The 12,695-nt window shown below is 34.0% G+C and overlaps 1 protein-coding gene across 3 annotated transcripts in view; it reads right to left on the bottom strand.

Moving 5' to 3' along the window:
- Positions 1 to 537: 537 nt before the first annotated feature.
- The window catches only part of LOC148952249 (rhodopsin-like), a 175,337-nt gene continuing 163,179 nt past the window's right edge, over positions 538 to 12,695 (bottom strand). For all 3 annotated transcript variants that reach the window (XM_089088895.1, XM_089088897.1, XM_089088896.1), the window contains 2 exons: positions 4,481 to 4,758; positions 538 to 2,321 (listed from right to left, as the gene is read on the bottom strand). In XM_089088895.1, the coding sequence (XP_088945021.1) occupies positions 2,150 to 2,321; positions 4,481 to 4,758 (450 nt within the window). In that variant the 3' untranslated portion in view covers positions 538 to 2,149. The remainder of the gene's footprint in view (positions 2,322 to 4,480; positions 4,759 to 12,695) is intronic.

Genomic DNA, 12,695 nt, shown 5'->3' with positions numbered 1-12,695 from the left:
TGTTCCAAATTTATTCTTCCAAATAAATGTAAATAATGGACATATTGATTTGAAGAAGCTTCAAAGCGCTCCTCCCTCCAAAAAAGACACGACAACACCCCGCTCCCCTTTGACTCATTAGTTGCTCATGGGGAACTATGCAATGCGATATAATCATTACAAATGCTGCAGATACGTTCTATATTACAATCGATCATTTTACGTGTTCCAGGGTTGCTTTGAAATGGATTACAAGCTATACACCTCTTGTCTGACTTTTCATTAGCAGTTATATAACACTTTTTTTCCTCATTGTGACATTTGTCTTGTCATCAATTTTTTTTTTGAGTTTCGATTACTATTGATACGGAGCGCTCTTCCTTTACAGTTTGTTACGGCGGACTCTTTGAAAACTTAGTCACAGACCAGCTTGTTGTGATTGTGTATGGCTATAGTAAAAACACTATAATACAGACAACACAAGGCATTTTTGAGAGAACAACCTTATATTTCTTTTTATAGTATAAGTGTTATTTCTCTACTAATACACTGCTTGACTAAAATAGACTGCTATAATAAATATAAATTGGTGGTTCCTTCACATTACAACAATAAGAAATAAAGAATTACGAGACACAGCTTAAGGTATGAGAACTTGTTTATAACGAGCTGACCTATCCCCTGCTTTCGCCAAAGAAAACTAAGGCCCTTCACAGTGAGATTTTATTAACAATAAGATTTAGCTAGTTCTAATTTGAGCCAATCAGAATTTCTTATGAAGCTTTTTGATTGTCATCAGCCAATCAGAAGTTTCTATGAAAAATTCAATTGGCTCAGTATACTACTACTACTAACAAATCACCGCAGCACCAAGCCACCTGAGGCAAACACAGATAAGCGCGCTCCGCCTTCATCCCAATCTAATCAAAGTCTCCCTCTTTGCACCCTCCCGGGAAGTTTCTATTTCTGTTAAATCTTTCTTTACGACATCCTCCCAGCCCAACCGTGGACGACCTGCTTTCCGCCTAGCCGTAGAAGATTGGCCAAAAAGGACAATCTTTGATAATCGGTCATCCTTCATCCGCAGTACGTGCCCTAGCCATCTCAACGTTTCTCTCATTATAGCCTTACAAAGCAGGATTAAACCACACTTATCGTACAGCCTACTGTTTGAAATGTGGTTAGTCAGTTGGGTACCCAAAACAATCCGTAGGCAATTTCTCTGGAAAATATCTACCCAATCTTCCTCCGTTTTTCTGGAGCGCCTATGCTTGAGAACCATATTTGACCACTGTCATCACTGTAGCTTCAAATATTCTAGTCTTTTTTCACAGACTTAACTTCGTATTTTTGCAAGCTATTTTCAACTGTAAAAAAAAAAACCTGAGCCTTGGCTAATCTTGGCTATTCTTCACGGCAACCATTGTGCTTACTACTAATACTGCAAGGTAAGTGAAGCTTACCCCTTGATCGTTCTTTTTATTACCCAGCTGTCCCCTTTTATCTTTACTTATTCCTAGCCTTAGCGACTTGACTTCTTAATACTACTCTTCAAACCTATTCTTGCACCCTGAACTCGCAAAAACTCTAAAAGTTCATCCTTTTTGGCTCAGTAGAGCACTAGATAAAACTCAGTGTTATCACAATCCCATTGTGAATGTGCTATAACCTAAACTTACAAGAAAAAAGACAAGAAAGGTCAAAATTATACGCGTCTGCATTGTCAATGGCAGAGTCTTTATTCTTTATTCTAAAATACGTGATGACAACCCTTAGAACTTGTTATGTGAAATATTGCCCCGCCAAATAATATTTCCATGTTTACATAAGCTCCATTACGCAAGTCTTTTATGACAATGCACATTGATAGTAGCACTTTAGATATGATCGTACTTATTCTGCTGATAGTGAGTAAACATCGCATTGATGACAATAATGTTTCATCCAAACATTAAAATTCCCTACACAAAATTAAAACAAAAAGTACTTTTGGAACTAAAGAGAGCAGTTGGCAAGTTTTTGAACACTTAGCTGAAAATAAATGATGAAGCTGATATGTTTTTTTTACCAATAATTTCTTTATTTATTTCCGTATAGTATCTGTTTCTAAAGAACTATTAAATTGGTAAGGATACCAAAGTGACAGGAAGACATTTATCACAATATTTGATTACACTTTCATCGCTTGGCTATTGGTAAGTGACAGGTCATCATGATCTAAGTTTTGCCCTTCCGAGGGAGCTAAATTACTTGTTTCTTTTGGTTTGCGGTAGATAGTGAATTTCTGGTGCAGAGGTGGAGAGGTGAGAACTGTGCAAATTGATCCTGGGATTTTCGTCAACCTGAAAGGAGTAAGAGAATCAGATTAGATTTGTAGTCCCTTCAAAATAGATATTCCAACTGCTAATCGAAAATTACATAATGGCAATTTCGAGGACTACCACAGGACTTTAATTAAATTGAATTATCTAAAGCCACAATAATATTTTTATAATAATAATAATAATAAATAAATCAAAATTATTAAAGCCACATGGCTTTAATAATTCTTTAAAATCGGTTTACAAGAGGAACTTTTTGTAATTAAGTCATTCTAAAACCTCTTAAATGACTTTTCAATGAGGATGGATTTTGTTGCCAATTCATAGATGAATGCTTATTTTACTCTGATAGAATTGACTGAAACTTAAATTTATTAGCTATAGTTTTTCTAGGAGTGGTGAAAATTCACTATGGATTGTGAACTTAAGTTTAGTTTCGAACAGATCAAAAATTTTCAGTGTTTCCAATTTTGAACTTATATTAATTGTGCCTTATAAATACCCAAAAAATTGTGACAGAAAGGACAAAGTGCTCGATTTGTCTCAATTCCTTTACTTATACAATTGTGAGGCATAACACTCTGGTTGAAATTTCATTTGAGGGAGCCAAGTGGTGGGGCTTTGCCGAAAAACACATTCCAGCACCATTCTTAACTGACGTACAGTCAAAAGAAAAGTTGTATCCGAATGAAACAATCTGCTCAGAATGTTTCTTCAACTGATAATTGAGTGATTTGTTTTACTACGCATTAGTCTTGTCTTACTAACAAACAGTGGTAAAAAAAGACAACTAAAAAACACTTTCAAAAATGATGAAGATGAGTGTACTTGTAGAAGGGAGCCCAGGATGTAGCGTCGAACACTTCATGTAGGCCTACAGTCAACTTTAGTGATCATTGGTTGTCCTATTACTTGGCCTACTAAGAAAGTCATTAACAACCAAGTTTGATGAGCCATGGGGACATATTTATGCACGACCCTATTTTTCTACTTAATACCGGCACGACTCCAAGAAAAAAAAAGATTTATAAATGGGGGATGGACCAAATGAACTGAAAAAAAAATTGGATAAGGAATTACTCTCAGGATTCTATTATAAGAGGGAAGAATTGGATCTACCTGAGGGTTATAAGAAAGGTCAGCTCAAAAATAAATATTCAATTAGTGAAATCCTGATTGGTCAAATTCTTAAGGGTAAAGAAGGAAAACATCAAGTGGCAATTCAGCAGGTACTAAGCAAATCCTTTGTTTTTAGAATCAAATTTGCCATCCAAACATCACGTAAAATACCAAATATCAATGAAACAACAGATCAAAAGTGGCCAGTGCTACTTCAGCTTTTACTCCTCAGACATATAACTCAAGACCGCGGTGTCATGTGCTCTCTTACTTGCAGACGAATTTGGAATTTTTACAAATAATTATTATTTTCTTCCAGTATTTTGTGCCGTAAACTCTAGGAAAAAACTAAAATAAATAAAAACAAATCCATAACTATCCTCTTCGGAGAAAAAAAAAGAGATTTATTAGTTTCTTTGATTGGGTTTCATTTTGCACTTAAACTAATCAAGCTTTATTTTCCAATAAAAATCCTGGAACCTGGAGAGCCCATCCACCATTCATCCATTTTTGAATAGTCCAAAGAATCACTAAATATTTATTGGAAGAAAGTGTTTTTGAAATTCAACCTGAAATTCATCTGCGATGGCCAAAAGCCAGAGCGCGTGGAATAAAAGCGCAAAAGACTGCCTTTTTGCTAGCCAAAGAGCTGGCAAAGTGGGCTACTATCTATTTCCTATTTGTATTTATAACAAAACTTTCAATACTTAGGTGAAAGTATACTCTAAATGGTAAGTTTCTCTTTTCACAATGTTCGTATCTTGAACAGCATATAGGCAAGACAGACGCTCAATTTTTAACTTCAGTTTTTACACTTGGAAAGTGTCGAGGAAAATGTTTAAGTAGATTAAAACATACAACTAGACAAAACTTGGAAGTAATTTATCAGTGACCTATGGTAGCAAAATTATAATTTTTTTTTAAACGATTAAATAAAAATTAAAAAGAGTGTAAAAATATTTTTCTGCTCAATGAAGGGGGGTCTACTCCCTAGGTTTCTTCGGCAAAATCTAAGAATCAAGCAATATAGAAATTCAAATTTTAAGCTCGAAGTCACTTACATTTTGTCCGGCTGCTCTGAATTATGGCCAACACTTTTTGTCAAAAGTTGCTTACTTAAAACTTCTTTCTGTGGAAAAAATGTGCCACTCTCTTTCTTTGAGAGCAAAGTTGCTGGTGATCTGGGTCCGTATTTTTCCGTTGAATTGGTCCTTGAAGCTACTGACTTTCTATCTTGCTCTGTCGATAATGTACGCGAGATATACGAACGAGTCGACGACTGGTTTGACCTGATTCTAAGCTTCTTAGGCATCAGTTTTGGACACAAGAAAGATAGCTCCTAAAGGAGTAAGGTAAGAAATGTGAAACGAAAATAATATTAAAAATTGATTTCCCACGATCAGTAGCCTACTTGCAAAGAATACAGAGTTGAGTATAAAAATTACCATTTTTAAGAACTTATTTAGAATTTTTTTTCTTAAAGGTAGGCCTACAGTTCCTTATTAGTTCATTACCAATGGATTTAAATATGAAGCCCTTGAGATTAAAGAGCTCATTTGTGCCTATGGTTTAAAAGAAATGCAATTCAAACACCCCCATCCTCCGGTAAATGTAACTTATTCATAAGGGGTCACTCCCCGCTTTATTCCCCGCTTTATTGTCTCCCCCGCTTTATTCGCTTTATATATATATATATATATATATATATATATATATATATATATATATATATATATATATATATATATATATATATATATATATATATATATATATATATATATATATATATATATATATATATATATATATATATATATATATATATATATATATATATATATATATATATATATATTGATTCACAGTTCAAAGAGATAATACCTAGTTAGCTAAGAGGATTATAAATTGAAATCTAGTTTCTTTGGACTTGACCCAGTTTTCATCAGCATTCATTCCGCTAACATCTAAGTGCACAGGCTGTGAAATAACTTGAAAAACCAGTTCCAATTAACAAAAATTGTCATGTTAAGTGGAAATCTTACTTTATAAGACTTGCTATGTTAAGTGGAAATTTTGTGTGAATAATTACAGGCACTGGAATAGTCACTTGGAAGCATTTGTGAGGCTCGGCCATCACAGAAAGATAAGTAATTTTTCTAATTATTATAACTATATTTCCAGATTAATTAAGACTTCTTTTAATTTTTCTGAAACTCTACAAGAAATTAATCGAAAATTGAATGGAATAGAAATAGTTTCATCGCAGGTTCAAGAACTGAGAAACGACCTATCTGCTATTTCGTTGCGAATTCATTCAACAGTAGACAAGTTCTCGGAGGATACGTCACAATTGAAGAAAGATTACCTAAGTTTACAAGCTGAAATGTCGGCTACTAACGTAAAATTGCAAAGACTAGAAAATGAATCTAAAAAGTGTAATTTGGTCCTATATAATTTCGATCCTACAAACAAAGGTGCTTCGTTACGAGAAGATGTAATTAAAGCACTCAACTTACATGTGCCAAATTTAGGGCTGAAAATGATGGATATTAGAGATATTTTTCGGCTAAACGCTAAATAAGGCACGCGACCGGTGCTGGTTAAGTTTACAAGTGGTTACATTTGTGATACTATATTGCGTTCAAGTGCGCACCTGAAAAGGGCGGGTCTTGGTGTTAGTCCCGATTATAAAAAGCGTGAATTGTCTATTCGTAACCACCTAAAGCCTTTTCTTGAACGGGCTAGAGGAGAAAATAGAGAAGCAAGACTAAGAGGGACAAAGTTATATATTGGTCAACAGTGTTTTACGTATTCCTTTGATAAGCAGTCTGTAGTTGAGGTTACGCATGCCCCTAATATAGAGTCATCAGCGAGTACCATGACCCATTTTAAGGGAAATTTGGGACAAAAGTTTCACCGTGAACCTGGGTCTTTATCAGTGCCACAAAAAAGTTTAGTAAAGAGTTTTGTTTCTGAAAATAATCAGTTTAACCTGGAAGAACCTTGCAATTCAAGATCGTGTTCTGGATCTTCATTCTCAATTCAATCTTTCTTTAGTGTAGTGGAGGAGCTTAGTAGTGATAACGAAATAAATGGGGTGAACAGTGAAACTCCTGTTATTAAAAAAGGCTCCACATCAGTAAAATGGGGGGTACCAGCCCCATGGGGCACCCCTGCTGCCACCTATAACTGTTTTGCACACCATATATGGGCATAGAGTCATTAGGGAGAACACGTGGTTAATGGGGTCAATGACCTCTTTTTCCAATGTGTCAACAACAACAACATCGACCTTGACATTCGCTGAGAGCGTGCACTTACAACAACAACAACATCGACCTTGGAAAACCTGTGCTGTCGACCTCATTTCACCTATCGTGAATCAATAATTCCCCTTAGAAACAACAAATTAATTCCCCTTTCTTGACAGATCAATCAACCAATGACATCATCTGTCAGAATTTAAAAATTTTCGCATAGAAACGATTCTCCAGGAATAGATCCAAGTCATTAATGTCTTTGCCTCGGAAACAACTCTTTTGGTCGAACTCCAAAGGATATTAATAACCAATGGCCATGGAAACAATTCTCCAAGAAACATCTTAGCGATGAATTGTTTTAGCGCGGGAATCAGGTTTTTTATTAATTTGAAATGCATTAGCGCAGAGATGCCAAAAACAAAAGGAACACGCTGAATTACGTTTAGGGATTATTTGGGCTAAACTGTTTTAGACAGGTTATGGAACTATTTCGGCGAAAGAGTTAGAGACATTTTAAAAGATGATTCTTGAAGAGATTTTAGAAGAGAATTTAATGGTGAAACTCTGTGGTCGTTATAATACACAAGTTTCATTTGAACAGTGTTGTGAGGTCCTCTAACCCAACCCCAAAGGGTTCCAATCCTCCTACCCCAACCCCGAAGGAAGCCCCCAGTCCTCAAAGGCCCCCAAAGCTCCCAAAGGGCCACCGGCGCCCCCAAAGGCCCACCCAGACCCCCAAAGGCCATCCCCAGGCCCCCCAAGGGCCCATCGAGCTCCCAAAGGACCAACGGGGTCCCAAAGGCCCTCCACCGGTCCCCAAATGTCCCCCAGGCACCCAACTGCCACCCCCGGACCCCCAAAGGCCCTCCCTGTGCCCCAAAGGCCCTCCCTATGCCCCAAAGGCCCCCCCGGTCCCCAAAGGTCCCCCGGGCTCCCAAAAGACCACTCAATCCTCAAGGGCCCCCGGATCCCCAAACGCCATCCCTGGGCCCCAAAGGTCCTCCCCCCCGGTCCCCATACATGCACACAAAAACTTACACACACACAAAAACTTACACACACACACAAAAAATTACACACACACACACACGAAAACTTACACACACACACGAAAACTTACACACACACGCCAAAACTTACACACACACACACAAAAAATTACACACACACACAAACAAAAACTTACATATGCACACTAAAACTTACATTCACACAAAAACTTAAATGCACACAAAAACTTACACACACACACACACACAAAACTTACACACACACACACACGAAAACTTACACCAACATACCACAACTCACATACACACAAAAAATCACACACACACACACACACACAAAACTTACACACACACACACGAATACTTACACACACACTCCAAAACTTACACACACAAAAACTTAAACACACACACACACACACACACAAAATTATACACACACACACAAACAAAACTTACACACACAAAAACTTACACACACACACACACACTTACACACACAAACTTACACACACACAAAAAAAAATTACATCCACACACAAAAGCTTATACACACAAAAACTTACACACACACACACAAAAACTTAAACCAAAACTCAAAAACTTACATTCACAAAAAAAATCACATGCACAAAAAAACTTACAAACACACAAAAAATTACACACACTCAAAAAAACTTACACACACACACAAAAACATACACACACACACAAATTAAAACTTACACACACACGCCAAAACTTACACACACACTACAAAACTTAAACACACACACGCAAAAACTTACACACACACACACACACAAAAACTTAAACAAGCACACGAAAACTTACAAGCACACAAAAACTTAAATCCACACAAAAACTTACACACACACACACACACAAAAAAAACTCACACACACAAACACAAGAAAAAACAAACACACACGCAAAAACAAACACACAAACAAACACCAAAACACACACACACACAAAAGCTAAAAAAATAAAAAATGTTCCTTTATTACCTCAGCAATACGGCTAAAAAGTAAAATTTCATACACAAATTAAAAGATGTAAAGGGTGAATGAATTATATCTGAGCTTTTCCATAGCATATAAACAATCAAGGTAGAAAAAATGCAAAATATAAATGGATTCCATATGCACATCGGGTTAAAATAAAGAATACATACTATATTTAAAATAGAGATGGTAGAGAGTGTTAAATATTAAACAACCTATTGTGATAACACACAAAAGTTAGAAAAAATGCAAAATATTCCTGTATTACCTCTGAAATATGGCTAAAAATGAAGAATTCATAAACATTTTCAACTAGCTAAGGGTAAGAGTTTTAAATATGATCCAGTCTGTTGCGAAAACACACAAAACAGAGAAACTTCACGAAATATTACTTTCTTACCTCTGAAAAACGGCTAACAATGAAGAATTCATACACATTTTCAACTATATAAGTGTAAGTTTTTAAAAAATGAGAAATTATGTTGAGAAAAAAAACAATATATAGAAAAAATACAAAATATTAAAATATTAAATCTGAAATATTGATACAAATTAAGAATTAATAAAAAATATAAACTTTATAAGGGTTAATGTTTTAAATATGATCCTTTCTAGTGTGAACACAAACAAAAGTTAGAAAATAAGAAAAATATTCATTGATTAACTCTGCAAAACTGCTATTAATGAAGAATTAATACACATTTTCAACTACCGAAGGGTATGTTTTTTAAATATGAGTCATTCTGTTGCGAAAACACACAAAAGTTAGAAAAAATACAAAATATTCCTTTATTACCTCTGCAAAACGGCTAAAAATGAAGAATTCATACACATTTTCAACTAGCTAAGGGTAAGTGTTTTAAATATGAGCCATTCTGTTGCGAAAACACACAAAAGTTAGAAAAAATACAAAATAATCCTTTATTACCTCTTCAAAATGGCTAAAAATGAAGAATTCATACTCATTTTCAACTAGCTAAGGGTAAGTGTTTTAAATATGAGCCATTCTGTTGCAAAAAACACACAAAAGTTATAAAAAATACAAAATATTCCTGTATTACCTCTTCAAATCGGGTAAATATGAAGAATTCATACTCATTTTCAACTAGCTAAGGGTAAGTGTATTAAATATGAGCTATTTTGCTGCGAAAACGCACAAAAGTTAAAAAAAATTCAAAATATTCCCTTATTACCTCTGCGAAACGGCTGAAAATTAAGAATTCATACACATATTCAACTAGCTAAGGGTAAGTGTTTTAAATATGAGCCATTCTGCTGCGAAAACACACAAAAGTTATAAAAAATACAAAATGTTCCTTTATTACCTCTGCAAAATGGCTAAAAATGAAGAATTCATACACATTTTCAACTAGCTAAGGGTAAGTGTTTTAAATATGAGCCATTCTGTTGTGAAAACACACAAAAGTTAGAAAAAATACAAAATCTTCCTGTATTACCTCTGCAATACGGCTAAAAATGAAGAATTCATACAGATCTTCAACTAGCTAAGGGTAAGTGTTTTAAATATGAGCCATTCTATTGCGAAAACACACAAAAGTTAGAAAAAATGCAAAATGTTCCTTTATTACCTCTGCAATACGGCTAAAAATGAAGAATTCATACACATTTTCAACTAGCTAAGGGTAAGTGTTTTAAATATGAGCCATTCTGTTGCGAAAACACACAAAAGTTAGAAAAAATACAAAATATTCCTTTATTACCTCAGAAATACGGCTGAAAATGAGGAATTCATTCACCTTTTCACCTAGATAAGGGTAAATGTTTTAAATAAGCGAATGTCTATTGCCAATCCACAAAAAATAGAGAAAATATGAAAAATAGGAAACTTGGAAATATTATCTATGGCTAAAAATGTCGTTTTACTATTCAATTGCTTATTTATAAAGGTTATATTTTTTATATATGGGACTGTATACTGCATAAACACAGAAGTGAGAAAAAATGCAAAATGTAAATGTATAATATATTACAAACGGCTAAAAATATTTACATCATACACATTTTCAACTCTATACGGGTGTATTTTTTAAATATGATCCATTCTGTTGCGAAAACTCACAAAAGTTAGAAAAAATACAAAATAATCCTTTATTACCTCTGCAAAACGGCTAAAAATGAAGAATTCATACACATTTTCAACTAGCTAAGGGTAAGTGTTTTAAATATGAACCTTTCTGTTGTGAAAACACACAAAAGTTAGAAAAAATACAAAATATTCCTTTATTACCTCTGCAAAACGGCTAAAAATGATGAATTCATACGCATTTTCAACTAGCTAAGGATAAGTGTTTTAAATAATAACCTGTCTTTTTCTAAAACACACAACAGTTAGAAATAACAACAAATAGAAATATCGTAACAATTATCATCGTCTCATCATTTTGAATTAATAAACATTTTCTTATTTCTAATGGATAGCGTTTTAAATATGATAAATTTTGTTGCGAATAAAGAAAACAGGTAAACATAATACAAAATATTCATTTAGTACCTCTTCAAAATGTCTATAAATGAAGAATTCATACACATTTTCAACTAGCTATGGCTAAGTGTTTTAAATCTGTCACCGCCTGGAAAAAAAACACAAACCCGATAAAAAAGACAAAATAGTCAAGGCGAACCTCTGAAAAACCGCTATAAATTAAGAATTAATATGCATTTTCAACTAGCTTTGGGTAATTTGTTCAAATATGAACCATTCTGTTCCAAAAACACATAAAAGTTAGAAGAGATGCAAAATGTTCATGTATTACCTCTACAAAACGGTTAAAAATGAAGAGTTTACACATATTTTCAACTAGCTAAGGGTAAGTGTTTTAAATATGAGCCATTCTGTTGCAAAAACACACAAAAGTTAAAAAAAATACAAAATATTCCTTTATTACCTCTGCAAAACTGCTAAAAATGAATAATTCATACACATTTTCAACTAGCTAAGGGTAAGTGTTTTAAATATGAGCCATTCTGTTGAGAAAAATCACAAAACTTGGATAAAATACAAAATACACCCTTATTACCTCTGCGAAACTGCTGAAAATTAAGAATTCATACACATTTTCAACTAGCTAAGGGTAAGAGTTTTATATATGAGCCATTCTGTTGCGAAAACACACAAAAGTTATAAAAAATACAAAATGTTCCTTTATTACCTCTGCAAAATGGCTAAAAATGAAGAATTCATACACATTTTCAACTAGCTAAGGGTAAGTGTTTTAAATATGAGCCATTCTGTTGCGAAAACACACAAAAGTTAGAAAAAATACAAAATATTCCTTTATTACCTCTGCAATACGGCTAAAAATCAAGAATTCATACAGAGCTTCAACTAGCTAAGGGTAAGTGTTTTAAATATGAGCCCTTCTATTGCGAAAACACACAAAAGTTAGAAAAAGGGCAAAATGTTCCTTTATTACCTCTACAATACTCATAAAAATGAAGGATTCCTACACATTTTCAACTAGCTAAGGGTAAGTGTGTTAAATATGAGCCATTCTGTTGCGAAAACACACAAAAGTTAGAAAAAATACAAAATATTCCTTTATTACCTCTGCAAAACGGCTAAAAATGAAGAATTCATACACATTTTCAACTAGCTAAGGGTAAGTGTTTTAAATATGAGCCATTCTATTGCGAAAAACACACAAAAGTTAAAAAAAATACAAAATAGTCCTTTATTACCTCTGCAAAACGGCTAAAAATGAAGAATTCATACACGTTTTCAACTAGCTAAGGGTAAGTGTTTTAAATCTGAGCCATTCTGTTGCGAACACACAGAAGTTATAAAAAAAAAAAATTGTACCTTGATTACCTCTGCAATACGGGTAAAAATGAAGAATTCATACACATTTTCAAATAGCTACTGGTAAGTGTTTTAAATATGAGCCATCCTGTAGCAAAAACACACAAAAGTTAGAAAAAATGCAAAATATTCTTTTATTACCTCTGCAAAACGGCTAAAAATGAAGAATTCATACA

The sequence above is a fragment of the Artemia sp. Qi Xiang Cuo genome, chromosome 5 (genome assembly GCF_049724085.1).
Source record: "Artemia sp. Qi Xiang Cuo chromosome 5, ASM4972408v1, whole genome shotgun sequence".
Taxonomy (NCBI): Eukaryota; Metazoa; Arthropoda; class Branchiopoda; order Anostraca; family Artemiidae; genus Artemia; species Artemia sp. Qi Xiang Cuo.
The sequence above is the reverse complement of the archived record's forward strand: the minus strand, read 5'-3'. Positions and strand labels throughout refer to the sequence as shown.